General features: G+C 59.8%; 2 protein-coding genes across 8 annotated transcripts in view; one reads left to right on the top strand and one right to left on the bottom strand.

Annotated features, from left to right (window-relative positions):
- Positions 1-379: 379 nt before the first annotated feature.
- RTN4RL2 (reticulon 4 receptor like 2) lies at positions 380-12,426 on the top strand. The gene is given in 5 exon segments (XM_070383241.1): positions 380-420; positions 1,720-1,785; positions 2,881-3,385; positions 11,103-11,661; positions 11,664-12,426. Coding segments are annotated over 5 exon segments (1,359 nt in total). The 3' UTR covers positions 11,852-12,426.
- A 6,328-nt stretch (positions 12,427-18,754) lies between these two features.
- Positions 18,755-25,593, bottom strand: part of SLC43A1 (solute carrier family 43 member 1) — a 30,374-nt gene continuing 23,535 nt past the window's right edge. For 3 of the 7 annotated variants that reach the window (XM_070383312.1, XM_070383311.1, XM_070383313.1), the window contains 5 exons: positions 25,386-25,468; positions 24,220-24,361; positions 23,673-23,746; positions 20,993-21,116; positions 18,755-19,437 (listed from right to left, as the gene is read on the bottom strand). In XM_070383312.1, the coding sequence (XP_070239413.1) occupies positions 19,184-19,437; positions 20,993-21,116; positions 23,673-23,746; positions 24,220-24,361; positions 25,386-25,468 (677 nt within the window). In that variant the 3' untranslated portion in view covers positions 18,755-19,183. Of the gene's footprint in view, positions 19,438-20,988; positions 21,117-21,414; positions 21,507-23,672; positions 23,747-24,219; positions 24,700-25,385; positions 25,504-25,593 lie in introns of those variants that run through there. The other 4 variants (XM_070383314.1, XM_070383316.1, XM_070383315.1 and 1 more) reach the window with 4 other exon arrangements.

Raw genomic sequence — 25,593 nt, 5'->3', positions numbered from 1 at the left:
AAGCCCAGCCCTCGTGAAACCCCCTCCCCCCCAGGCTTCCACCCCTGCCTGGTGGGGCTGAGGGGCGAGAGACGCACCCCTGCAGCCCACGTGGCTCCCAGAAACCCCGGGAGGAGAGAGTGATCGTGAAACGCCGCTCGGGGGAGGGGTGAGAAGGGCCAGCAGCGCGGAGGTGGTGTGAACGAATGGAACAGCGGCGGCTGTGTCACTGAGTATTACATCACACCCGGCCCACACACGCACGGGGCCCGGCACTCACACACGCGGGGGGCCGCAGGCGCACACCTGCACGCTCGCGGGGGGCCGGGAGCCGGGGACGACCGCGCCTTTGCCATCCTCCAGGGAGGAGGCTTCACCAAGCATTCCTGACATCCGCGCCATGCACGTGGTCTGTGTGCCGTCCCGGGGCGTGCGTCGTGTGTGCGCCCTGCACCACCCCGTGTGTGTGTCGTGTGTGCGCCCGTGTGTGCGCTGTGTGCCACTCTGTGTGCGTGCGCGCTGTGTGCCATCCTGTGTGTGTGTGCCATGTGGACTCCGTGTGTGACGAGTGCCACCCTGCATGTGTGTGCCGTGTGCCATCCTGTGTATGTGTGTGCCGTGTGTACTCCATGTGTGTGCCGTGTGCCACCTCGTGTGTGCCGTATGCACTCCATGTACATGCCGTGTGCCACCCTGCGTGCGTGCTGTGTGCCACGCCATGTGTGTGCACCGTGTGCACTCCGTGTGTGCACCGTGTGCCACCCCGTGTGTGTGTGTGCCGAATGCCACCCTGCATGTGTGCCGTGTGTGCGTGCCGTATGCCACCCCGTGTGTGCGCGCCGTGTGCACTCCGTGTGTGCGCCGTGTGCCACCCTGTGTGTGTGTGTGCCGAATGCCACCCCGCATGTGTGCCGTGTGTGCGTGCTGTGTGCACTCCGTGTGCGTGCCGTGTGCCACCCTGTGTGTGTGCACCGTGTGTACTCCGTGTGTGCACCGTGTGTACTCCTTGTGTGCGCCGTGTGCCACCCCGTGTGTGTGCCGTATGCCACCCTGTGTGTGTGTGCCGTGTGCACTCATGTGCGCGCCGTGTGCCACCCCGGGCCCAGGAGTGCTACATGTACAGAGCACCTGGCTCACACACGCATTCACGCCTCTGACACCTGGGGTCAGCAGAAGGCATGGACCCCCTCAGTCTCTCCCCCCCACCCCAGGGCCCAGGATCTCAGATCCTTGCGTCCCAGGGAGCAGGTCTTCGGCCGTTCCAGGCCTAGCACACTGCCTGGAGCAGAGGGTGCCCTTTCCCTGTGTGCCCAGAGGATAAGCATCTGGCCTTTGGGGGCTGCAAAACCTGCCAGAAGAAAATCCCAAGAGTCGTCGGGAAGCCAGGATCAAGGGTAGAGGTCAAGGTGGCTCCAGAACTTCCTCAGCTGCAGTGAGGGTCAGTGTCAGAAGGCCAGGGTCAGGATGGGCGAGGGGCCCACCGCCCCGCTGGCACTCAGGGGCGTGGGGGTCTAGACGTGACTCTTTAGCCCCCAAGTCCCTGGGCCTGCCTCTCTGTCTGAATCATAGCCAAGCTTCAAGAGTTACTTTGAAAAAAACAATTTTTTTAAAGTTACTTTGAAGAAGAGCCTGGGGTGTAAAGTGAGGTTCCTGGGCTGTCCCCCTCGGGGCGCTGATTCTGCCCGGGCAGGGCCCAGAAGCGGCATTTCTTCCAGGACACCCACCCCCACTCTCCTGCAGGTGGCTGCTGGCCGCAGGGAGAGACCCCCTGCCCCTGGCCCCTGAGAGCCCTACCAGAGTGGAGAGGTGAGGAAGGAGGCCCGCGGTCACCAGGGGGCCAGAGGTCGTTAGACTCACTCGGTTTAGCTCCACCTGTTCCCAAATGGGGTCAGTTTTTCTTCCCAGGTGATACTGGCGATGATGCCTGGAGACCTTCTGGTTTTCGTAAGAGGGGACGAGTGTTGCATATCTAATGCGGAGAGGACAGGGCTGCTGCTAAAGCCCCGTGTAGCCGCCGTCCCCAGCCCTTTCGGCACCAGGGACGGTTTCATGGAAGACGGTTCTTCCACGGACCAGGAGAGGGGGTGGTCTGGGGATGATGCAAGCGCGTTAGGCTTGTCGTGCACTTAATTTCTGCTGTTGTTACATCAGCTCCACCTCAGATCATCAGGCCTTAGGTCCTCGGTGGGGACCCCTGCTGTATGGAACGTCATACAGGGCTGCCCCCCAACCCCCGGCCCACATAGCACTGGTCCTCACCTGACATTTGGGCCACTCTTGACGACTGGCCCAAGACCAGAGTCACCGCCAGACCCACCACAGTGAAAACGGGAAGGAAAGTAGATGCCCTTCACCAAACAACTTTCAACATAATCAGAGTGTCCTCTGAGCATTTATTTTAATGTACCGGGAGCCTCCAAAAGTGTAAGTGGCCAGAAAGTGAAGTTGCTCAGTCGTGTCTGACTCTTTGCGACCCCATGGACAATAGCCTACTAGGCTGCTCTGTCCATGGGATATTCCAGGCAACAGTACTGGAGTGGATTGCCATTTCCTTCTCCAGGGGATCTTCCCCACCCAGGGGATCGAACCCGGGTCTCCCTCATTGTAGACAGACGCTTTACCATCTGAGCCACCAGGGAAGTCCGTGGAAGTGACCAGGGCCTCCTGCAACTCTTGCACCCCGAATCCCAGCCTCCCCCAACCGAGGAAGGCAAGGCTCTCGGCCCAGGTCCGCTTAGGGGTAGGTGGGCCGGCGGGCCTGCGGCTGGCACCCCCCCTGGCAGCCTTCCCAACGCCCGCCCCCACCCCCTCCCATCCCCCACCTCCCCGTCTGCCCGCAGGTCCTCTTCCGGTAGGTGGGCGGGGTCTGCTAACCGCCCCCCCGCCTCCCCCGCCGGGCAGCCCGCCTAGCGCCTATTTGCTCGCAGGTCCCCCGGCCTGCGTCCTGCTGCTCCTCCTGGCCGCGGCCCCCGCCGCCGCCCGCTGCCCCATGCTCTGCACCTGCTACCCGGCGCCGCCCACCGTGAGCTGCCAGGCCAACAACTTCTCCGCGGTGCCGCGGGCCCTGCCGCCCGGCACGCAGCGCCTCTTCCTGCAGAACAACCTGATCGGCGCGCTGCGGCCCGGCTCCTTCGGGCCCAGCCTGCTCACCCTGTGGCTCTTCTCCAACAACCTCTCGGCCATCTACCCGGGCACCTTCCGCCACCTGCAGGCGCTCGAGGAGCTGGACCTGGGCGACAACCGGCACCTGCGCTCCCTGGAGCCCGACACCTTCCAGGGCCTGGAGCGGCTGCAGTCGCTGCACCTCTACCGCTGCCAGCTCAGCAGCCTGCCCGGCACCATCTTCCGCGGCCTGGTCAGCCTGCAGTACCTCTACCTCCAGGAGAACAGCCTGGTCCACCTACAGGTGAGCGCCTGGCGCGCGCAGACGCGAACACGGGAGTCCTCTCCTGCTCGCCTCTCTCCCCGGGACCCTCCCTACCTCGCGCCCAGCGCCTCCATTGCTCAGCATTTCCGTGTCTCACCATCTCCGTCCCAGTCTCACCCCCTCCCTCCGTGTCCCGGCCCCTTCCTCCGTGTCCCGGCCCCTCCCTCCGTGTCCCGCCCCCTCCCTCCGTGTCCCACCCTCTCCCTCCGTGTCTCGCCCCCTCCCGCCGTGTTCCACCCTCTCCCTCCGTGTCTCGCCCCCTCTCTCCGTGTCCCACCACCTCCTTCCGTGTCTCACCACCTCCCTCCGTGTCCCGGCCCCTCCCTCCGTGTCTCGTCCACTTCCTCTGTGTCCCGCCCCCTCCCTCCTTGTCCCGGCCCCTCCTTCTGTGTCTAAGCCCCTCCCTCCATTTCTCAGCATCTCGCTCCCCTCTGAAGGCTTCTGCTCTTCCCCCTGGTCCAGGGTTTTCCTTTGTCCCCTTCCATCTTTCTCTGCTTCCCCACTCCCCGTCTGACTAGCTGTCTGTCTGTCTCTCCCTCGCAGCCCCTCTCCATCTTGCTCACTGACTCGCCTCCCCCGTCTGTCTGCCTCTGCCTCTTCTGTCTGTCTCCCTTCACGCGCCCACTCCACACACACCCCCCCAAGTCTGTCTGGGTGGAGGTGTGTGTCTCTTCCCGTGATCTCTCCTCTCCCCCTTGCCTCCGGGGGACTCTGCCTTTTCGCGGGCAGTGCAGCCCGGAGGGGCATCGTGGCGGCTTTTCTCGCCCACCCACACGCCCTCCCACGTCACGGGCAGGGGGACACGGAGGGCACAGCCACTGCAGCTGGCACCCCACAGGAGGCTCCCGCTCACTGGGTGCCGAGACCAAGGGAAACCCTACCCTTCCTGGATCCCATCCCCCCAAACCTACTGTCTCAGCGCAATGGGAGAAGGAGACAATAAAGGGTGATGAGCTGTGAGGTTGCTGGGAAATGGATGCTCAGAAAAAGGAAGGAATAACAGTAATTGTTATTTATTGTTGTTATTATTGATCTATTGTTCCCTGTTGTTCTTATGCTGACTGTCTGACAGTCAAGTCCTCCCACTGTTTCCCCAGGAAGCAATAGCAGGCCCTGCAAACCATCCGAGGAGAAAAGCCTCCCTCTCAGTTTCAGGCCTCTGGATTTCCAGCTGCGACCCTCTCCCCACACCCACCTGGACGGCCCTTCTCCTTCCTCACCCCGGGCTGGGGCCTGACTGCCCAGCACCGTGCGCATCTGATGCTGATAGTGACAGTAACGATAGCAATAGTAATCCAGCATTTATTGAGCACCAAGTAAGTGCTTGCTGGTGAAAAAAGGGCAGTGTTAACAGAGGAAACTCCTGCCTTTGTGGAGAGCAGTCTAGGGGCGGGGAGAGACAGGAAGTAAAATAGATCGTGCGCTGGGAAAGTATGTTGTGTTTTATTCTTACTCCGTGTGCTGTGCTTAGTTGCTCAGTCGTGTCTGACCCTTTGTGACCTCGTGGACTGTAGCCCGCCAGACCCCTCTGTCCATGGGAGTCTCCAGGCAAGAATACTGGAGTGGGTTGCCATGCCCTCCTCCAGGGAATCTTCCCAACCCAGGTCTCCTGCATTGCAAGCATATTTATTGCATAAATACTGATAGTAGCAGCCCACTAGCCCTCAGCCTAGTGGCTCAGTGGTAAAGAAAGCGCCTGCCATTGCAGGAGACGTGGGTTCGATCCTTGGGTCGGGAGGATCCACTGGAAAAGGAAATGACAACCTACTCCAGTATTCTTGCCTGGGAAATCCCGTGGACAGAGGAGCCTGGCGGGCTACAGTCCATGGGGTCACAAAGAGTTGGATAGGACTTAGTGACTAAACAACAAGCCATTAGTGGGCACACTAAGTGTCGGGTGCTGTGCTAAGGACTTTACAGGTGTCAACTCCGTCATTTACAAGTGTGTGACGTTTATAACCTCCCTGAGCCTCAGTTTTCCCATCTGTAGAATTGGAGTAGTCATAGCATCCATCTCCTAGGGATTTCAGAAGCGTTAAGTGCATGAATAATTTGTAAAGCACTTAAGATAGGGCTTGGCATACGGTAAGCATGCTATAAATGCTTGTTAAGATACTATTTTAAAAAGAGAAACCCGCCTCATTGAATACTGGTCTCGGTGAAATGGCTCATCTTGGGCCCTATCCTGAAGATATGGGTCAACTTCAAGGATTCTGCTGAGACCACGGGTGGGTGCCAGAACACTCCTTTTTTTTTTTTCCTTCCTAACTTGGCACCTCACGGTTTCCTTCCTAACTTGGTCACCTCATCTCATTTCTGCAGCCCTGTTTGGGGATTGTTCACACCTCCTTACAGATAAGGCAGCTGAGACCGAGGGTCCCAAAGACTTTGTCCGAAAGTCTCGTAAACACTGTCCCAGTGCCTGGGGACTTGCGCGATCTCAGCCTCACAGGCCTCACAGCAAGCGGGGAGCAGGGGCACAGAATGACGTTTCTGAGGCTGCACCACCAGGAAGACCCGAGGAGCGCGAACCCTCGTGATCTGATGACATTTCAGGCTGTTCTCATCACTCAGAACTCTCCACGGGGGTCTGACCAGGTGTGGGGCGGTGGCACTCATAAGAGCAGCAGAGTGGGCTTATTTCTGAAAGCACACGCTTTAGAATCTGCCAGACCAGAGTTCAAATCCTGGAGCACATGTGACTTTGGACAAATTACTCAACCTTTCTCCACGTGCATTTCCTCTCTGGCAATCATGATACTACTTAATCATATCAATACTGATCTAAGAAGTTTTGTAAGGATTAAAATGTAGGGAATTCCTTGGCAGTCCAGTGCTTAACACTTAGCACTACCCTTCAAGGTGCACAGGTTCGATCCCTGGTCAGGGAACTAAGATCCTGTGTGCCACATGGTGCAGCCAAATAAGAGAAAATAAAATTTAGCACAGGGCCACATCAATATATGGGCACTATGATTATTATTGTTGCTAATTATTACTAGTGCGACAACCACTATTACTGAGACCCTGACCTCCTTATCAATATATGTCGGTTATGCCATGCAGGCTTTTAAAATGATCAAATCTTTTAATGATTAAATCTTTTTTAACGATTAAAAAAGAGCTGGGTGTCTCTACCATCCAGTTGCACTCCAGTAGGTTAGGGAATCTAGGGTCAGCAGACCTGAGTTTGCATCCTTGCTCTGTTATTTTCCAACTTGATTTCGGCAAGTTGGTGCCCCTGACTCTGAACCTCAGTTTTCCCAACTTTAAGATGGGACTAGTAAAAAAAATACCTTCCAAAAAAAAAAAGAATACCTTCCATCAACAGCTGTAACGAGTCAATGAACTCGTATTTGTAAAGTCCCGTGCTGAATCAGTTTGGTCGTCAAAGCCTGACCCGCCATCACAAATGGCAGCTGGGGCCAGGGGTCAGGAACGACCTGGGCAGGGGGCACCTTGAGGGGTGCTGGGCTCTTCTAAAATGGGGCATGCCGGTTCTGTACGCCCCTGGCCTGAATGGCACAGGCGTCATGGGAAGGAAATACCTGGCCCTTCACAAATGGGAAGGAGGCAGCCTCTGCCTGTGAATGGCCCGGAGAGACTAGCCCGGGAGATGCCACAGGCAGGTGGGGCGCACGCGTGGGGGTGAGGTCCCTACGGTGCAGGCGTGACCTGCGATGGTGCCGGGCCACCCAGGAGGGGTGCGCTGGTGGAGGGAAGAGGACCACAGCATCTCAGGAGGAGGGTGGTGGAGCTGGAAACGGGGTCGAGGGTTCTCCCTGATGTCCCACCCTGAGGCAGCCTGTGGCAGGCGCCTTGCTCACAGCTAACCGCTGAGCACACGCCAGGCTGCGTCCTGGGTGCCAGGGCTTCAGACGTGACCGAGGACAGGCTCCCTGCTCTCCTGCAGCGCCATTCCTACTGGAGTGGGACTGAGTGATAGACACACCGACCCTTTTTTGAATCATTAGAGCAGCCTGCGTGCCACAAAAGAGCAGTCTTTCCATCAGGCAGATCTCATTTGCCCTGTGGCTTTGGGCAAGTTACTTAACCACTCTGAGCCTCAACGGACCCATCCGTGAATCAGGGACAATGCCCTAAACCCCAGGAGTCTGTTGTGAGGATTAAAAGGGATGCTGCTTGAAAAGGGCTCCGCATGCCCAGTCCAATGAAGTGAAGTGAAAGTCGCTCAGTCAGTCCGACTCTTTGTGACCCCATGGACTATACAGTCCGTGGAATTCTCCAGGCCAGAATACTGGAGTGGGTAGCCTATTCCTTCTCCAGGGGGTCTTCCCAACCCAGGGATCGAACTGGGGTCTCCCGCATTGCAGGCGGAATCTTTACTCGCTGAGCCATCAGGGAAGCCCTGTCCAGAGTAAGCATCGTTCCTCTCACGCAATGGCTAAGGACACCGAAGCTCGGAGAAGTTAAGGCATCCCGTCAAAGGCTGCTCAGCCCATGAGCAGCACAGCCTAGAATCACTCGGGTCTGTCTCAGTCCAGAGTGCAGCTGTTCGGAGGCCTGGCTCCAGAGTTCACGTCTGCAAGGCACTTCCTATTGGGCATTGCACTAGGCCAGCCACTTGCCTTCTCCGAGCCTCCCTCCCCTAACCTCTGAAAGGGGGAGGATATTTTCTGCCTCACAGGGCTCTGAGGATCTGGTTACTACATGGGATCTGTGTAGCACAGAGCCTGGCACATGGTAAGCGCTCGGTTACTCAGCTGCTGACGCAAATGATGGTGATGATTCCCGGGGTAGATGGGTGAAGCCGTCCGTGGGGGTGCCTGGCACAGAGCAGACACTCAGCCAGCTTTGTTGGATGAATGAGGTACATTCCAGGACTCTTGCTCATTAATATCAGATGAGGATGGATCTTAATGATCAATGACCTCAAGTCCCTTGTTTCACCGATGGGGGTTAAAAAAAAAAAAAAAAAAACTTAGGCTCAGAGAGGTGCCTGCAGCTGCCAAGGTCACACCAGCCCAGCAGCTGATTGGAGGCTGGACCGGGGAGAGGCAAGGTTAAGAACAGGATGTTGACCAGGGAAGGGGGCAGGGACACTGCGCTGAGATTCCAAATGGATGCAGAGAGCTGTGAACCGGCCGGGGCGGGGCGGGGCGGGGCGGGGCGGGGCGGGGGGGTGGGGGTGTTGCGAGAGAAATGTGGTTTTTCCGAAATGGAAGAGGATGACTTTAGCAGATGCTCTCTGCCCAGAGGGAGGGGGTGAGAGGGAGGGTGGTGGGGGAGGGCGAGGGCTGTGAAAGTCAAGAGCTTATTAATGCACAGAGAACCGTTTTCACAGCGGGGAGGGGAAGGGCTGCATCTGAGAGCTGCAGCCTAGGAAGTGGCAGTGGGATTCGGCAACAGCTTGGATCGGGCGGGCGGGGGCGGCGGGTACCCCCCAAGGCTGGGTTTCAGAAAGGGCAGGGGCAGGACTTTCGGGGGGAAAGACAAAGAGACTGGATTCAGGGAATTCTGTAGCGGAAAACGGGCTGCGGGTCAAGGGTGCTTGAGTTCCCTGGGGTCTCTGAACTTGGGTCGCCCCTTCCGGACGTCCGGAAGCTTCCTAAGTGCCCATCACCTCTGCCCTCTGTACCCCTCCCTCCCATATCAATCCTTGGACCCGGCATCTCTGGGTCCATCTTACTCTTGCTGACGCTCCATTAAAAAGAGAAATGCTCATTAGGTGTTCCTTAGTGGAAGGCATTCAGCCCCCGCCCTGGGGGAGCCGAGAAGAGAAGGACAAAGACGCCAGGGCCCGCTGGACCAGGCTCGAGGCCCCTGGAGGGAGACCTGAGCGGGGCAGGGGGCGGGGCGGCGGCAGGGAGCCTCAAGGTGGAGGGGGGCGGATCTCGGTGCGGCCGAGAGGAGGGTTCTTGGCAGCCGCGGTTCCTGTAGCGGAGAGGGCGGAAGCCAGATGGGAGGGGGCGAGACAACGCGGGAGCACAGGAAGGTGGAGGCGGGGTGGGGGGGGGAGTGTGGGTTGGGAGTCATCGCCCGCCCCCCGCCTGAGAGCCTGAGACCCGGCGCCTGGCGGTGGGGTGGGGGGGTCATCTCAGTGGTAAAGCCACTGCCAGGAACCGGGAATCCAGGGGGAGCTGGCTTGAGGGTGTAGGATGCTCCTGTCCCCCAGAACCAGACCCCTTGTGTCTGCGGACCACAGTGGTGTCTTCCACAAGGTGGGGTACCTCAGGACTGGGGCTCTGGCCGCCTCTCTGGCGAGCCCTTCATCTGTCTGGGTATCCGTGCTCTCTGTAAAAAAAAAGGTAGGTTGGGCTGGTGCACCCAGAAGCAGTCACTCCCTAACCAGGTTGCCCATCACCAATACCTTGGTGAACTGGCTAAAATACAGAGCCCAGGCCCCTGCTAGCTCCCCTCCATGGAGCACACCCACCCCACCCTTCCCCTCCCGGAACCACAGTCAGGGCCCTTCCAGCACTAATAGGATCCGATTCAGAGACTCTCCAGCCTTGGGCAGGGGGCACAGCCCCTCTGTCCCTGTGGGGTGGAGCTGACATGGTCCCCTTAATGTCCCAGCCTAGTAGCAGAACTTTCAGGCTCCAGGAAGGTCCTCTGTTAAAGGACAGGGGATGGGACCTAATTCTAAGACCCTGTTGTCATAATGTTGTTCTTGTTTAGTAGCTAAAGTGACCCTGTGGACTGTAACCCACCAGGCTGGGATTCTCCAGGCAAGAATTCTGGAGTGGGCTGCCATTTCCTTCTCCAGGGGATCTTCCTGACCCAGGGATCGAACGTTTGTCTTCTGCGTTGGCAGGTGGATTCTTTATCACTGACTACCCAGGAAGCCCCCACTGTCATAATAACCATAATTTATTGATGGTGGTCTGTGTGCTGACTGGGTACCACATGGTTACCGGATCTCATGTAACCCCCCCCCCCTCAGTCTGCTGAAAGAGTTGTTCTTTTGAGTTATACACACTGAGGAAACAGGCTAAATAACTTGGGGAAGGTAACGCAGCTGCAAAGAGGGCAAAGCTGCATTTAAACCCGGACTTCACCCATCTCATCCGCACGTGGATTGTCTTCTTTAAGGCTCAGAACAAACCCAGGAGGAGGTACACTCACTCCCATTTTATGGATGAGGAGACATATTGCTGGCCAAGTTCACAATAATGGCTAACTCAGGCAATGCCCACCCCATATATCAATACCTGTTGTTTCATTTAACCACATCTTACAGACGAAGGACTGAGTCACAGGGATACTGAGTGACTTGCTCAAGGGTCAGTTAATAGTAGGGCCAGGATTTGGAGTCAGGAAGTCTGTAAGATGTGCAGATGAAATGAAACAAGGTAAATGCTCAACCAAATCGTAAGTTCCCGTCTCCAAGTGAGGCCCTCCCACCTGCAGCGTCTCCGTCACCTGGGAACTCGTGAAGACATGCAGCATCGCAGGGCTCCTGCCCCGACCCCAACCGCAGACCTGCTGAATCGGGAACTGGGGGGCGGGGCGGGGATCAGGGATCCGCAGGGGATTCTGATGCACCCCAAAGTTATAAGAACTACACTGCCTTCCCCACACAAGTAGGTTAGAGGAGGCAGGATTCGAACCCAGGACTCTAGAAGGCGGACCCTTTCCTGGTCTGCCACGCTGCTCCCCGCCCTTCCCTAACGCCCTCCGAGGCCGGCTCAGGCACACTCATCCGTCTTCTTCTCCCCCGTGCCCGCCCCAGGATGACCTGTTCGCGGACCTGGCCAACCTGAGCCACCTCTTCCTGCACGGGAACCGCCTGCGGCTGCTCACGGAGCACGTGTTCCGCGGCCTGGGCAGCTTGGACCGGCTGCTGCTGCACGGGAACCGGCTGCAGGGCGTGCACCGCGCGGCCTTCCGCGGCCTCGGCCGCCTCACCATCCTCTACCTGTTCAACAACAGCCTGGCCTCGCTGCCCGGCGAGGCGCTGGCCGACCTGCCGTCGCTCGAGTTCCTGCGGCTCAACGCCAACCCCTGGGCGTGCGACTGCCGCGCGCGGCCGCTCTGGGCCTGGTTCCAGCGCGCGCGCGTGTCCAGCTCCGACGTGACGTGCGCCTCGCCACCCGAGCGCCGGGGCCGCGACCTGCGCGCGCTCCGCGAGGCCGACTTCCAGGCCTGCCCGCCGGCCGCGCCCACGCGGCCCGGGGGCCGCGCGCGCGCCAACAGCTCCTCCAACCACCTGTACGGGGTGGCCGAGGCCGGGGCACCGCCGGCCGACCCCTCCACCCTCTACCGCGACCTGCCCGCCGAGGACGCGCGGGGAGCCCGGGTGGCGACGCGCCCACCGAGGAAGACTACTGGGGCGGCTACGGCAGCGAGGACCGGCGGGGCGAGCAGACGTGCCCCGGCGCCGCCTGCCAGGCGCCCCCGGACTCCCGCGCCCCTGCGCGCGCTCCCGGGCTCGCCGCCCCGCTGCTTTGCCTGTTGATCCTGGCGCCCCACCGCCTCTGACCGCGGTGCTGAGACTGAAGCAGCCAGCGTCTCCCCGGCCCCCCACCCCCGCCCCTCATCCTCCATCTCCAGTCCCCACCGCGGGCTGGCGGCCTGCCTTCTCCCAGTGCCTCGCATCCCCAGGGATCCGGCCACCTCTCCCCGCCTCCCGGGCCGCCGGCTGATGGCAGCCCCCGAGGCGCACATCTGGTGGCCCAGCCACCCGAAGACATGGCCAGGGTCTTCTCCCCATCTCCGGCCGTCAACCCGTGCCCATCCCGAGGCTGAGTGGGCACCCCGGGCCGCCGCGGACCCCGTCCTCCAGCGCCTATGGTAGACTCGAGAGGAGCTTTGTCTGCGGAGCAGCGCCCACCAGCAGAGCCCTCGTAAGCTCCGGGAAGGGCGCCGCTCCCCGGAGCCCTTTGGGGGGACGTCAGGCCAGCCCCAGGCCTCTGCTTATCCTCGCCCCTCGCCTCAACTTCCCGACACTGGAGAAATACTTTTCTCCTAAGTCTACCCTGGACACTTTTGAGGGTGCCTGGAGAGAACGTTCCTCTCCACCATGGCCCCTGTGTGGTGAAGATCAACAGACATTGTTTTGGGGGGAAAAAAGTTTATTAAAAAATTCTATTATTTTATCTCCTGTAAAGTTTATTGGCTCAGGATCTCGAAAGTGGGAGAAGGGCTTAGAACCATCACGCTTTCAGGGGCCGGGAGAGTTAGACAGCAGTCAGGAGCCATTCCACAGCATCCAAGTGCTTCCTGCTGTTTCCCCTACGAGAAGAAACTGAAAGGCAGAGGAAGAAGTGGGTGACTGTGGAGCCCCGGGCAGGTCAGGTGAAATCCGAAAGCCAGGAGTGTGCTGATCACACCTCGCCTCCTCATCTGTCCAGGAGAAGCGGCTGCAGCCGACCCTGAGTTGTCTGTGCCGATGAAGCCAGACCTGGGGAAGGCCTCCAGCCTGGCTAATGGTTATCTCCCAGGCCCTGTTCCTTCAGGAAGGAAAAAGCAGCATCTCACTTTCCCCTGCAAGGAGGAGTGATAACATGGGCAGCGATGGTCACAGCCAGCCCAAACATGGCTTTGGGTAAACCTGAAAAAGACACCTCTTCCTTAGGGCGACACAGCTTCAGACTGCAGCAAACACTTTAGCAAACAGCAAAAAGCTGGAGTTCAGCTCACACTCAGCCCTTGTGCAGAGTGCAACCTGCACAGCTATACACAGCAACCCTGTAGGCCAATGGGCTTTTCCCCTTGGCTCCTGTGAGGCAGAAGACATCAGGGAGGAATCCGGTCAGAGAGGCAGTTCTCCAAGAGGGTTAGTGGAAAAGCCGAGGGATTTTAGTGATCAGAGGGATGAGAATCCCAAGTCGGGGTGTCTTGCTCACTTGAGGTATGATGAGAAGCTTCTTCTTTCCGGTGTGTGGAGGAGAGGCTAGGGAAAGGGGAGAGCCTTGGCTGAGGACTTGGGTGAGTCTCGTCTGCCAGAAGCAATTGGGGGAGACTTGGATGGTTTAAATTTAGGGTTAAGAATGTAACTTGGAAGCTGGGGATGGAAAGAGGATACCGTGGTGCCAGGGCTTAAGGATACTGAGGGCCTGTGGCCTTGGCCAGGGGTCCCAGAAGGCTGGCAGAGAGCGGAGGATGGAACAGGAGTTACCATCTGAGGCCTGAAGCAGGCAGACTTTGGATAAAGGTGTGAGGCTGGGGTGCAGTGGAGAGTGCTGAATCTGGGGTCTCACGGGGGCGCCTGTCATGCTGGCTTTGAGGAGGCTGATGAGTGGGCTTAGGGGGCCAGCCTGCAAGAGCTCTGAAGGAGGAGAGACCACTGGGGCCTGGGCAGGGAGGGGGAGGGGGGAGGATGCTGGTAAATCAGAAGCAGGCTGTCCAGGTCACAGAATTATCGTCGTGAAATATTCATGGGCTTTTGGTCCAGATGCTATTTCAGAACGGTGAAAGCGAGGGGGGTGTGTGAGCCTCGGGAGAAAGCCGACAGCAAGGCCACTTTCCCCCACCCCCGCCCCCACCCGCCCAGACAGACCCACGGACGCCCATCACGTGTACACCCACGCTCACACGCTCGCTCACACACACTTGCACCAACGCGGAGCGAGAGAGAGCACGTGCAGGCACGCCAACACCCACGGGCCCCACAAACAGGCAGATGCACCCCAAATACTGACGGCATGCACAGCCACTCCCGTGAGTGCCCGCACAGAGACCACCCCGAGATCTCACATGCCCAGACCCCAGCCTCCCCAGACAACACAGACAGATAAGCCTGAGCCCCACACTCTGAGACCGGAGGGCCTTGCAAGGCCCTCCGGTCCACCCCCCAGGGATGCTCCGAGGAGGGCAGTGGAGGCCCACTCAGAGAGGGGAGGGGGTTTGTGCAACACTTCCCAGCCCGGAGAGGAACCTCCTGGACCCCCCCCCCACCGAGTGCCCACCCCCAGCCCGTGTTCCCTGCTTTCTGTGTTCTCCGGCTGCCCGACACCCATGGCGGTGAGCTCCTCCGTTTCTTCCTTGAATCTCCCATCAGCTCACCCACCCGGTCCCCCCGCAGCCCCCGCCCAGCCCTTCCTTCCCATTCCCGCCCCCCCACAGCCCCGGCTCCCTGCCTGATGCGTCTCCTCATTACCTCATGCCTAGAATGTGGAAGAAAATAGCAGTAACCTCCTCTCCCGATTTCCTGCATTCGATCTCTCCCTGCCTCCCACTCCACGGGCCCATGTTGGCCAGATCCATCAGACCAGAACTCGCATTATGTCATTGTGTTACTCAGGCACGTACCACGGGCTCCCTGTTCCCCTGCAAGTTAAAGATAAAATGTCTTAGCAAAGCCTCGGAGGCCCTGCAGCGTCCGGTCCTCGCTTTCTATCTTTTCCTCTCCTGCCCTCCCCCCGACACCTTCACTCCAGCTGGAAAGATTGCGCCATGTGGGCCCTCCATTACCATGAATGTGAACACCACAAATCCACTTTGCACCTCTCCTAAAGTTCCTTAGTCTTCCCCAGACATGGGACCCTCGCCCCCTGCCTCAGATAACAGAGTCCAGAGCCCCTCCCCAAGGCCAAATCTCCATCTTGCTGACCTTAGCCGTGGGGTTCTGTTCTCCTCCTTCAAAGCTGCTGGGAGAGGCTCAGGCTAGGGCCGGCTCCCAGGAGGTGGCTGCCCCTTACCGGCCACTGTGGGTATCACAGTCAGGCGCAGGAATCCTAACCTGAGTGTGAGCATCTCTCCGCCTGGGTGGGGAGAGGCAGAGAAGGACACCAGATGACAAGGTCCGTAAGCCCTTAAACCTCTAAGGTTCTTACACTCAGAGTGGGGGGAGGGTTGTCAGCCCTGCTTTTTGAGCTGCTGACTCCCGATGTTAGCTCCCAAATCCATGAGAGAACCCCTCTCCTACGAAAGGCAAAGACTTGCGGGGTGAGGGTGGGAGGGGGCTCCCAGGACCCTGTGGAAGTGACATTTGTCCATCAGGCTCTGAGAGGCCGCCAGGTGGGGACAGTCCAGGTGGTAGGCCCAAGGTCCAGCCGGGGTCAGGTTTCTAGATGAATTTTTAATGCTTCCAGCCAGACTTATCAGATGTTCCCCTTTCATCTCTGCACGGTCCCCTCTCCTGTCCCCACAGCCCCCGGGGGTGGGGCAGGTAGGGCAGGCAGGGCAGGCCTGGGGCACCTCCCAGCAACCTCCTGAGAAAGGCTCTGGGAGACGTAGAAGTGTGAATGACCGAGTTATTTTCCCACTTGCAGTGTGACCTTGAGCAAGTCACTTAACCTCTCTGAGCATCCCTCGTTTGGTTTTGCATTTACAACCTGGGGGCGACAGCGCCTGCCTAAAGGGAGTTGTCGTGGGGAGTAAGTGCAAGGCCCTTGAAGGCCACCCATCTGTTTGCTGTTATCTTTCTCCGAGCCCTGCCCGCCTCCTCTGGTTTTTCTTTCAATCCCAGGGGTGCTTTTGCCTCTTTCTTGGGGAGGTGGGGACTCGGGCTCTGCCGTTCCCTCCTAAGACCCAAACGGCCCATCCCAGGAGCCTTTGGCCTTCCTAGAAACTTCAGATGAGGTGGGGAAGGGAAGGGAGATAGTGAGGCAAGGCTGGTGGCCTGATTGAGGACGGCTCCCCGCTGCGGCAGAGGGCCGGGCACAGAGAGAGGAAGGCTAAGGAAGGCACAGCTCAGAGAGGGAGCAGCAGGCACAGACTCGCTGCTTCCTCCTTCCTCCTCCCTCCCTGCTTCCTTCTGTCCTTCCCGGCACCTTTTTGTCCCCTGGAAGCCCAGGTGACTACACCGAGCAGAGGGGAGGGCAGGATCCTGCAAGAGAGGTTGCGAGTGGCCGTTGAGGGAGGCTTATCCAGGCTTCCCAGTCCCTGCCCAGTGTTTCTGAAAGTGAAGGTCTTTCCTATCAGATTCGGGTGGGAAACAGCTAAGACGCAGGTTCTCAAGCCCCTCAGACCCACTGGACCAGTTTCTCCCTGAGCCCTGGAATCTGCATTTTAACACGTGGGGTTGGGTTAGGAAGGTCTCTGAAGGCGGAGAAACAGCTCCTCGGAGGTGCGGTGGTCCCGAGGGAGGGGGGCAGACAGGAGAAAGCAAAGAGAGAAAAGTTAGATCCTGGCGGAAGCCACGGGCAACACTCTTGCGTGGACAGGGGTGATGCTGCAGATAGGGGCGGAGAAGGATGCAGGAGACAGACGGGGCGGGGCCGCGGTGAGGGTCGCGCCCGAGGAGAGCCTCGTTCTTCTGGGGCGCAGGGTCGGGGGGCGGCCTCCTCTGCAGAGACCCGCGGGCCTCCGTGGCGGTCCCCATCACTGCCCTGGCCGGAGCCCCCAGCCCGCCCCTCGGGTCCCTCGCCCACCGACCCCCGCCCTGTGCCCCGATCCCAGCCCCCACCTCAGCTCATCTGCGTGACGTTCCAATTGGCACATTTCCCCCCAGAAGTCTCGCCCCGCGTCCCGCCGCCCCCTCGCCCCTCGGAGCGGGGGTGGGGACCCCCATTAACCCTTGCGTCCCGGCGGCCTGGACGCCGCCCACTCTGGGGGTCCCGGGGATGAGGGGCGCGCCCCCAGGGGGACGGTGGGGTCTGCGGGGGGGGGTCTTGGGGGGGGGGAGAAAGGGCAGGCGCTTGCCCGCCCCCTCTTTCTGGGAAGAGGTGGGGAGGGGCGCTTCTCCCGGGAGACTCGGGGCGTCGAAATCCCGCGTTCCTCAGCCCCCGGCCCCCGCAGCCTCCTCCTCCCCGCCACGTACCCTCTCCCCCCCTCCCAGCCATCTGTTCCACTCGGCGGCGCCGCGACAAACAGGCTCCAGCTCACGGCCGCCCCCCGCCAGCCCCCTCCCCAAGCGCCCCCGCCCCGGGGACGCGGGGCGAGAAGACACCCCACCCCAAGAGGCCGAGATCCCTGCCTGCGTCCCCCACCCGGTCCCACGCCCTCTGGGCAGGGGCGGGGGCGCGATCGAGGCCCCCTCTTTCAGCCTCGAGGGTCGGTGGCGCCGTGGTCGGGGGGCACGGGGCTGTCTTAGGGGAGGGGTCTGGAGATACGACCCAGGAGAGGCGGACGAGCCGGCAGGGACTGTCGAGGGAGGGTGTGGGGTCCCCCCTGGCTCCCTCAACCCCGTCCCAGCCGCAGCCACGCAGCGCCGCCTGCGGAGCGCAGAGTGCGGGCCGCACAGCCCGGCTCCCTCCGCCCGCCCCTCTCCAGACGGAAAGTCAAGGTCCCCGGGCACAGAGTGGAGCGAGACCCAGGCAAGGCTGCTGGGAGCCCGTCCAACCCGTTGGCGGATGCGGTCCAAATCTGGTTTCCTACTTTGCGTAAAGGACACCGTGGGAAGCCAGGAGCCTGGGCTGTGAGCAGCCAGGGCTGCGCCGTGTGGCTTAGCCGCGTCTCCAGACCCCGCTGGACATCCGTCAGATGGTGGAGTCAGGCTACCGAATCCGCTTCTAAAGAGAACTGCAGACAAAGGGAGGCCTCCTCTGCAATACTGTCCTCCACGGCCATTATTTCGGGGTTCTCCTAGGTTTTTTGGGAGTAGGGTGGTACATAAGGCCTTTGTGGTTCCTCTCCGCCCTGAGAGGGCAGCAGAGAGGTGGGCTGACAAATCTCAGAACCTCCTGGATTCTGCTGATTGCATCGGCAGACCTGAGCTTCGCACTCAGCAGCCACAACGCCCAGCCCCACCACCTGCCAGCTCTGTGCCTTGGGTCTTGTGCCTTAACCTGTCTGAGCCTTTCTCTCTCTACAAAACGACCCGGAGACACCGACCTCTAGGGTGAGGATACAGTGAGGGGCCTGTGTAGCTGGGACAGGCAGAGCATGGACACACAGGCCCCTCCCTGCCGCGTCCCTCCCCTCTGTGAGTTCCAGGTTTATGTCCCAGGACAGAAAGAGAGGCAGGAGTGGGATAAATGAGGTATAGCTTCCTGGAAGGCCCCTTGCCCTCAAAGACGGTGTCTTCCCTTGATGCAGGTAACTTTTAAAGTCTCCCTTTATTCCTGAAAGTAAATATAAATATAGCACAAGATGAAGCTCGAAATTTGCATGAAGTTTTAAGATAAAACACGACACCCGCCCCCCAAAAAATGTTACTTTCAACAGACCTCCAGAGACGCATGACAAGAAAGTTCAAGAGGCACGCCTTAGCATTTTTTCCAAAGCCTTGATCGTCAGTAGGGAGAAAGGCCAACCTCCCTGCCAGATGTACCCCAAACCCTGAGAAGTGGGGAGGCGGGTGGGAGCAGAGGGCAGGACCTCCACCCGCTCCAGGGCACGGCAAATAACAAGGAGCTGAGGCAGGCAGCTGGGGGTGGATGGGCTGGCACCTTAAGTGTCCTAGTTAATGCCCAGCTGAGCCTGGGTGAGGAAGGGGGATGGAGGTGTGGGAAGACACCGCCCCCCCCCAACCCCAGACACAGGCAGGCACACCGCAGCCAGTCTCTCACTTCCCTTTTTATTTCCTCTGAGATCTACAGGCAGCAGCGTCAGGGAGAGAACCTGCCCTTCAGGCCCCAGGAGGGGCTTCGCTCCCAAGCCGAGGCCTCAGGACACGACCGGCACACCTCGGCCCCTTTCCCTGGAGGAGAAGGGAGTTCCACACGCGATCACATGTACCCTGGGCCCTGCACAGCTGAGGGGTCACTTGTTCGCTGACCCCACAGGCCCCCAGAAGGCACCAGCAGGTAGGCTCCTCAGACGAGGCCCAGAGGAAGTGCAGGGCTGCACCCTGGGCCCTCCAACCCCAGGCTCGAGAAGGTGCGATCCTGGCACAGGGGGCGTCTTCGGTCAATGGAGCATGGCTTTGGGATTTCTTTTTTTTTTCTTTCTTTTCCACACGTCCCCACAAAAATAGAACTTCTCCCGTTATTTATAAATCCGTGGTCCCTGGCGCTGTGCGGAGGTCACAGGGAGAGACAGTGCCTCTGTGCAGGCCACGGCCGCCTGTGGTCCAGGCCCGGGACTCGGGGGGCCTAGGCTGCCACCTTGGGGCCGCCGTGCGTCTTCAGGGGCCCCCCCCAGCAGGCGACATCTGCCCTCTGGAGCCGGGCACGGCAGCAGAAGAGGTAGGATGGTAGCAGGAACCCCAGGAGTGAGAAGAGCAGGAGGCCCAGATTCACCTGCAGGGCCGGGAGAGAGAAAGAGAAAAAAGAGGCAATCTGTCCACCCTCCTCACCCTCGGGGGCCACTCAGCCTCCCTCATGGAGGAGAAGGCAGCCATCTGCACCCCGGGTCCTCTTCAGTGCAGTGCAGTTCAGTTCAGTTCAGTCACTCAGTCATGTCCGACTCCTTGCGACCCCATGGACCGCAGCACGCCAGGCCTCCCTGTCCATCACCAACTCCCAGAGTTAACTCAAACTCATGTTCATTGAGTCGGTGATGCCATCCAACCATCTCATCCTCTGTCATCCCCTTCTCCTCCTGCCCTCAGTCTTTCCCAGCATCAGGGTCTTTTCCAGTGAGTCAGCTCTTCACATCAGGTGGCCAAAGTATTGGAGTTTCAGCTTCAGCATCAGTCCTTCCAGTGAATACTCAGGACTGATCTCCTTTAGGGGGTACTGGTTCTGGGCCGGAAGATACACAGAGCGAGCCCTTGCTGTGGGCAGCCGCTCTCTGCTAGCATCTCACGGGATGCCCATAAAGCTCCAGAGCCGGGTCTGAACCCCACCTGACACCAGGGCCCAAATGACCTGGTGTGGGTTGGGAGCCTGGGCCTCTGAGGACGTGGGCAGTGGGGTCCCGTGGCAGGGTGGTGGCGGGTAAGTGTGGGTGCCCTGTGCAGCGGGGGCAGGAGGCCCGGGAGGCCCCGCTCAGACCCTGCACACAGCCCACCCCATTCCTCACGGGGCGGCTCACGGGCCAGTCACCTCGAGTCTACATCCCCCATCCTCTGGGCCATGGTGGCCATGTTCAGTGTAAATACACTAAGGACTGAGGCTGAAGCTGAAGCTCCAGTATTCTGGCCACCTGATGCGAACAACTGACTCGCTGGAAAAGACCCTGATGCTGGGAAAGACTGAGGGGAGGAGGAGAAGGGGACGACAGAGGATGAGATGGCTGGATGGCACCACTGACTCGATGGACATGAGTATGGGTAAACTCCGGGAGTTGGCGATGGACAGGGAGGCCTGGCGTGCTGCGGTCCATGGGGTCGCAAAGAGTCAGACACAACTGAGCCACTGAACTGCACTGATGTACTTATAAGCGCCTGGTGAGCACTCGGGACACAGTGGCTGTCATGCTCTGGCGGGAGGGTTGAGGGGAGTGCGTGGATCCCTGGGGCAGATGTCAGTTTTAGGGAGGTGGGATCAGTTCAAAGCGAGGAAAAGCCTTTCCAACAAGACCAACAGCTGGTGCCCCAGCATGGGGGGTGTTTGAGCTCAGAGGGTTTGGAGGAGCCCTTTCTAGGAGAGAAGGTCCCTGCCTTGGATCAGGACTGGGCCAATCCCCAGGTCACCTGGGAGCTTATTACAGCGTCCTGGGCCCAGGCTGGGGCGTCTATAAGGAGGTCTGACCGACCACCAGTTGGGAACCCCCAGATGAGCGACCTCCACGGTGCCTCCTGGCTGAGACGAGAATGAAAGATTCCACCACCTGCGAGAGCCCCCCACCCCCAGCTCCTCAGCTGCACCCAGGCAGGGGGGTCCCATGGCCCCCACGCCCCCTGCCACTCACCCAGAAGGGCTCTCCTTTCAGGGGCCCCACCATGGCCATGAAGAGCGGCTGCTGCAGCAGGGCAAACACGGCACTGAGGAGGGACTGCAGGCCCGTCAGCGTCCCGAAGTGTTTGGACGGGTACCTGCCGAAGAGAAGGGGGCCCCGCGTGAGGGGCGCGCGCCCCTCTCCAGCCCAGCTTGTGTCCTCCAGCCCTGGACATCACGCTCTGTCCACTAGGCAAGGCAGAGGTTAAAAGTTCCGGCTCAGGATGGGCCTGACAGTCCAATGCTAAAGACCGCGCTCCCAGGGCTGGAGGCGAGGGTTCCATCCCAAGTGGCACGGCAAAAACTTTTAAAAAGTCTCAGGCTCTCTGCATATGCCCTGGCCTCGAGGGTATATGCTATGATTTGAAGGCTACAGAACCGGTTTCTGACACCTACTAGCTGTGTGATGGGCTTCCGTCGAAGCTCAGTTGGTAAAGACTCTGCCTACAGTGCAGGAGACCAGGGTTCGATCCAGTCGGGAAGATCCCCTGGAGAAGGAAATGGTAACCCGCTCCAGTATTCTTGCCTGGGAAAGCCCACGGACAGAGGAGCCTGGCAGACTACAGTCCATGAGGTCACAGGAGTCGGACACGACTGAGTGACTAAACCACCACCACCGGCTGTGTGATAACAGCAAGTAACTCAGCCTCTCTGAACTTCACTTCCTTCCCTAAAAACAGGGAGAGTGCTAACCTCACTGGGCTGTTTTTATTCTTCTGACACATTACTTATTGAGCTCCTACCATGCGCCAGGCACTGTTCTAGGTGCGTGGAGAGAGAGCAAAGAACCAGAGCTGGAGGTGGCATTCTGGGTGGCTGGGTAGTGATCACACAACAGGCGAGATAGACACGTAGTGCGGACTTCCTGGTGGTCCAGCGGTTCGGGTTCCCAGCTCCCACTTCAGGGGGACACAGGTTCCGTCCCTGGTCAGGGAATTAAGATCGCGCGTGGTGCGGCCGAAAACCAAGAAAGCACCGCATGTCAGAAGGTGGCGGTGCTGAGGAACAGAGGTGAGCAGAGCAGGGGGTGCTTCTAGGGAGGTGGGCAAGGCTCAGAAGAGGCCTCTGGGGAAAGCCCCGAGCAAGGAGCGACAGCTGGCTGGTGGACGTCTGGGGGAAGAACCAGCCGGGAAGAGGCGCACGAGGTTTCTGCAGCACGAGGCAGCTGCAGCGGGAGACGGGGTGAGCGCGGTGGGGAGGGAAGGGAGAGGCCCCCGGGGGCCAGACCCTGTGGAGTCTCTTCATTTATGTTAATATATTTATCTATTTGGCTACAGCGGGTCTCGGTCGGGTTCGCGGGATCTTGGCTGCGTGCTTCACTGTGGCGCACGGACCCTCCGGTCGTGACGTGGGGCTGAGCTGCTCCACAGCTTCTGGGATCTCAGTTCCCTGCCCGGGGATCGAACGCACATCCCCTGCACCGCAAGGCAGATTCTTAACCACTGGACGCCCAGGGACGTCCCCCGGCAGGACGTTTTGAGCCATAACAGAGCCTTTGGCTTTTTCTCAATGTGAGACGAGAGGCAGCCGTGGAGAGATGGGAAGAGATGTATGTCCTAACGGGACAGCTCCTGCGTTAGAAATACCGGGGAGGCAAGGGCAGATGGGGGAGGCTGCTGGGAGGCGGCGGCAGCCACGAGCCAGGACGCGCGTGCCATCGCCAGGGATGCCGAGAAGGGCCACGCGTGGCGTCTGCGGAGCGTGGAGCATGACCTGGGCTGTGAGCAATGAGCATGCGGAATCCAGGGTGACCTCTGGCCCAGGTGCAGCTGCCCCGAGGTCTGGATAAGGGAGGGGGTCAGCGTCTCACCCTGCACCCACCGTGGAGTAAGCGCTCCACGGCCGTTAGGGTGTCGTCACCCCTCTTTCCCCATCACACGGACAGCAGAGACACTCGGCATGGAAACCAGAAGCCACAGAGGAAGGGGAACGCGGTGCCAGGGGAGGGGAGGTCGCCCCACATGAAGCAGGCATGTTATGAGGCAAAGAGACTGCGGTCTGGAGATTCCAGCAGGGCTGACGGGGGCAGAGGGGCCACTGCGGGAAGGGGAGCGGGCGTTATGGAGGGAGATGCAGGGCCAAACCAAGGATGTCAGCTGCCCCTAAGGGAGGACGCTCTGACGGTGGAGTCGTCCCAAGAGGGCTGCCTTGGAGGCAGGGAGCTCCCCGTCACTAGGGAGCTGGGAGAGGGCAATGAGCTGGACCACCTCCAGATCCTCACCTACCCTGCAGCTGCTGCTGCTGCTGCTAAGTCGCTCAGTCGTGTCTGACTTTTTGTGACCCTGTGAACCACAGGAGTCCCCAGGCTCCTCTGTCCATGGGATTCTCCAGGCTCGACTACTGGAGGGGTTGCCATGCCCTCCTCCAGGGGATCTTCCCCATCCAGGGATCGAACCCAGGTCTCCCGCATTGTAGATGGATTCTTTACCGACTGAGAAACCAGGGAAGCCCAAGAATACTTGAGGGGGTTGCCATGCCTGCCTCTGGAGGATCTTCCCCATCCAGGGATCGAACCCGCGTCTCTGACATCTCTAGCACTGGCAGGCAGGGTCTTTACCAAGGAGCGCCACAGACGCCAGCATTCCAGGGACGGAGGCTGGGGAGGGGTGCGCCAAGGGGAGCCCTCGGGAAGGCCATCCGCCAGGCTGACTCACCAAGCGGCGTACAGGCCTCCACAGGCCGAGTGGTAGAAGCCGCGCACCACGGTGTGCAGGACGAAGGTCATAAACTGACACGGAAAGGAGAGAGGGCAGAGGTGAAGGGTGGTGGGGGCGGAGCGGGGGTGTGGAGGGGGGAGGGGGCAGAGGGGAGGGGCGGTGGGGGCGGGAGCGGGGGTGCGGAGAGGGGAGGGGTGGAGGTGGAGGGGGCGGAGGGGAGGAGGGGAGGGGGCGGAGGGGAGGAGGGGAAGGGGCGGAGGGGAGGAGGGTAGGGGGCAGAGCGGGGGTGTGGAGAGGGGAGGGGGCGAAGGTGAGGGGCGGTGGGGGCGGGAGCGGAGGTGCAGAGAGGCGGGGAAGGGGACAGAGCCCACGGGGCGGTCTCCTCGCCCACCCGACCTCCCGGAGACACCTCCTGGAGAACAGGGCAAGTAGACCCATAGGATGGGGACCCCGCCGCCGGAGGCTGGTGCCGGGGAGACCACCATGAGGCATGCCGGGGAGACCACCATGAGGCAGGGAGCGTGGGGCGCATGGAAGTTGGTACCTGGAGGTGTAGGTTGTTGATGAGGCAGGTGATGCCGAAACCCACGAGCAGCAGGTTGGTCAGGGTGAAGGCGTTGATGGCGTTGGTGAGCTTCTGGATCTCGCGGTAAGGTGGTCTGACGGACTTGGTGGCCGCCCCGTCCCTGCGCAGGACAGGCCGTCACTGGCCCCAACTTCCTCAGCGGCCCGCCCTCCCATTTCAGGGCACCAGGAAAGGAAGAAAGTCTCTCTTCTAGCCATGTGCTTCTCAAAGCATGGCTCCTCCAGCACCATCTGGTGTGCGTGCGTGCGTGCTCAGTCCTGTCTGACTCTCTGGGACCCCTTGGACTGTACCCCGCCAGGCTCCTCTGCCCATGGGATTCTCCAGGCAAGAATACTGGAGTGGGTTGCCATGCCCTCCTCCAGGGGATCTTTCCCACCAGGGATCGAACCCAGGTCTCCGGCTTTGCAGGTGGACTCTTTACCGTCTGAGCCACAAGTTCTATGGGATGATAATGAGAAATATGCCGCCTTGAAGAAGGCCCTCACCCACCCATGCTGGCACCCCGCTCTTGCACTTCCAGCCTCCAGAACTATAAGAAATAAATTTCCACCGACCCCAAGCTACTTTGTCTGCTATTTTGTTACACCAGTCTGAACAGACTCAAAAAGACTCTGAGCCAAAACCACCCAGCTAAGTCATTCCCAGATTCTTGTCTCTCAGAAAGGATGAGATAATAAATATTGTTTAAAGATGCAAAGTTTGAGAGTACTTTGTTACACAGTAGTAGATATCTAATACACTGGATCGATCTCTTCCTAACCTTAAGAAGGCTCCAGAGTGTGCTCATCATGACAAAGGCTCTGGAACCTCCTACTAAAAGCTGCATGATCTTGGGTAAGTTCCTGAACCTTTCTGCGTCTCGGCTGCCCTGTGAAGCGAGCATAATAATGTGTGTACCTAGCTCAGGGAGCCGGCGCAAGGTTAAATAGGACAGTGCAGGTGCCTGGGGCACAGGCAGCGTTTACTGCCAGCTGTGCTCATTTTCAAGGCAGCCACGTCCCCTCCTGGTCTCAGTTTCCTCATCTGTAAAATGCATGGGCCCCTCCTCTCCCAGGTCCTTGGGAGAATGGAATAAGACACTGGGTGTGAAAGCACAGAGCCGTCCCCACCCCGGGGCAGGTCACCTGGGAGTGGGGGTGTCCACGCAGTCCTTGATCCGCCAGTCCATGACGTAGCCGATGAGAGGGCAGGTGAGAAGGCACAACAGCTGCAAGGCCCCAAAGACAGAGGAGTAGAACTCCACTGGGCGGGCGGGAGGGGAGCGGGGTCAGGGGCTGGCGGGCGGGGACCCGGCAGCGTAGCCTCACAGAGGGCAGACGCCAAGATCTCCCC

Source organism: Bos mutus, chromosome 15 (assembly GCF_027580195.1).
Source record: "Bos mutus isolate GX-2022 chromosome 15, NWIPB_WYAK_1.1, whole genome shotgun sequence".
Classification (NCBI taxonomy): Eukaryota; Metazoa; Chordata; class Mammalia; order Artiodactyla; family Bovidae; genus Bos; species Bos mutus.
This window is presented reverse-complemented; position numbering and strand designations above follow the sequence as displayed.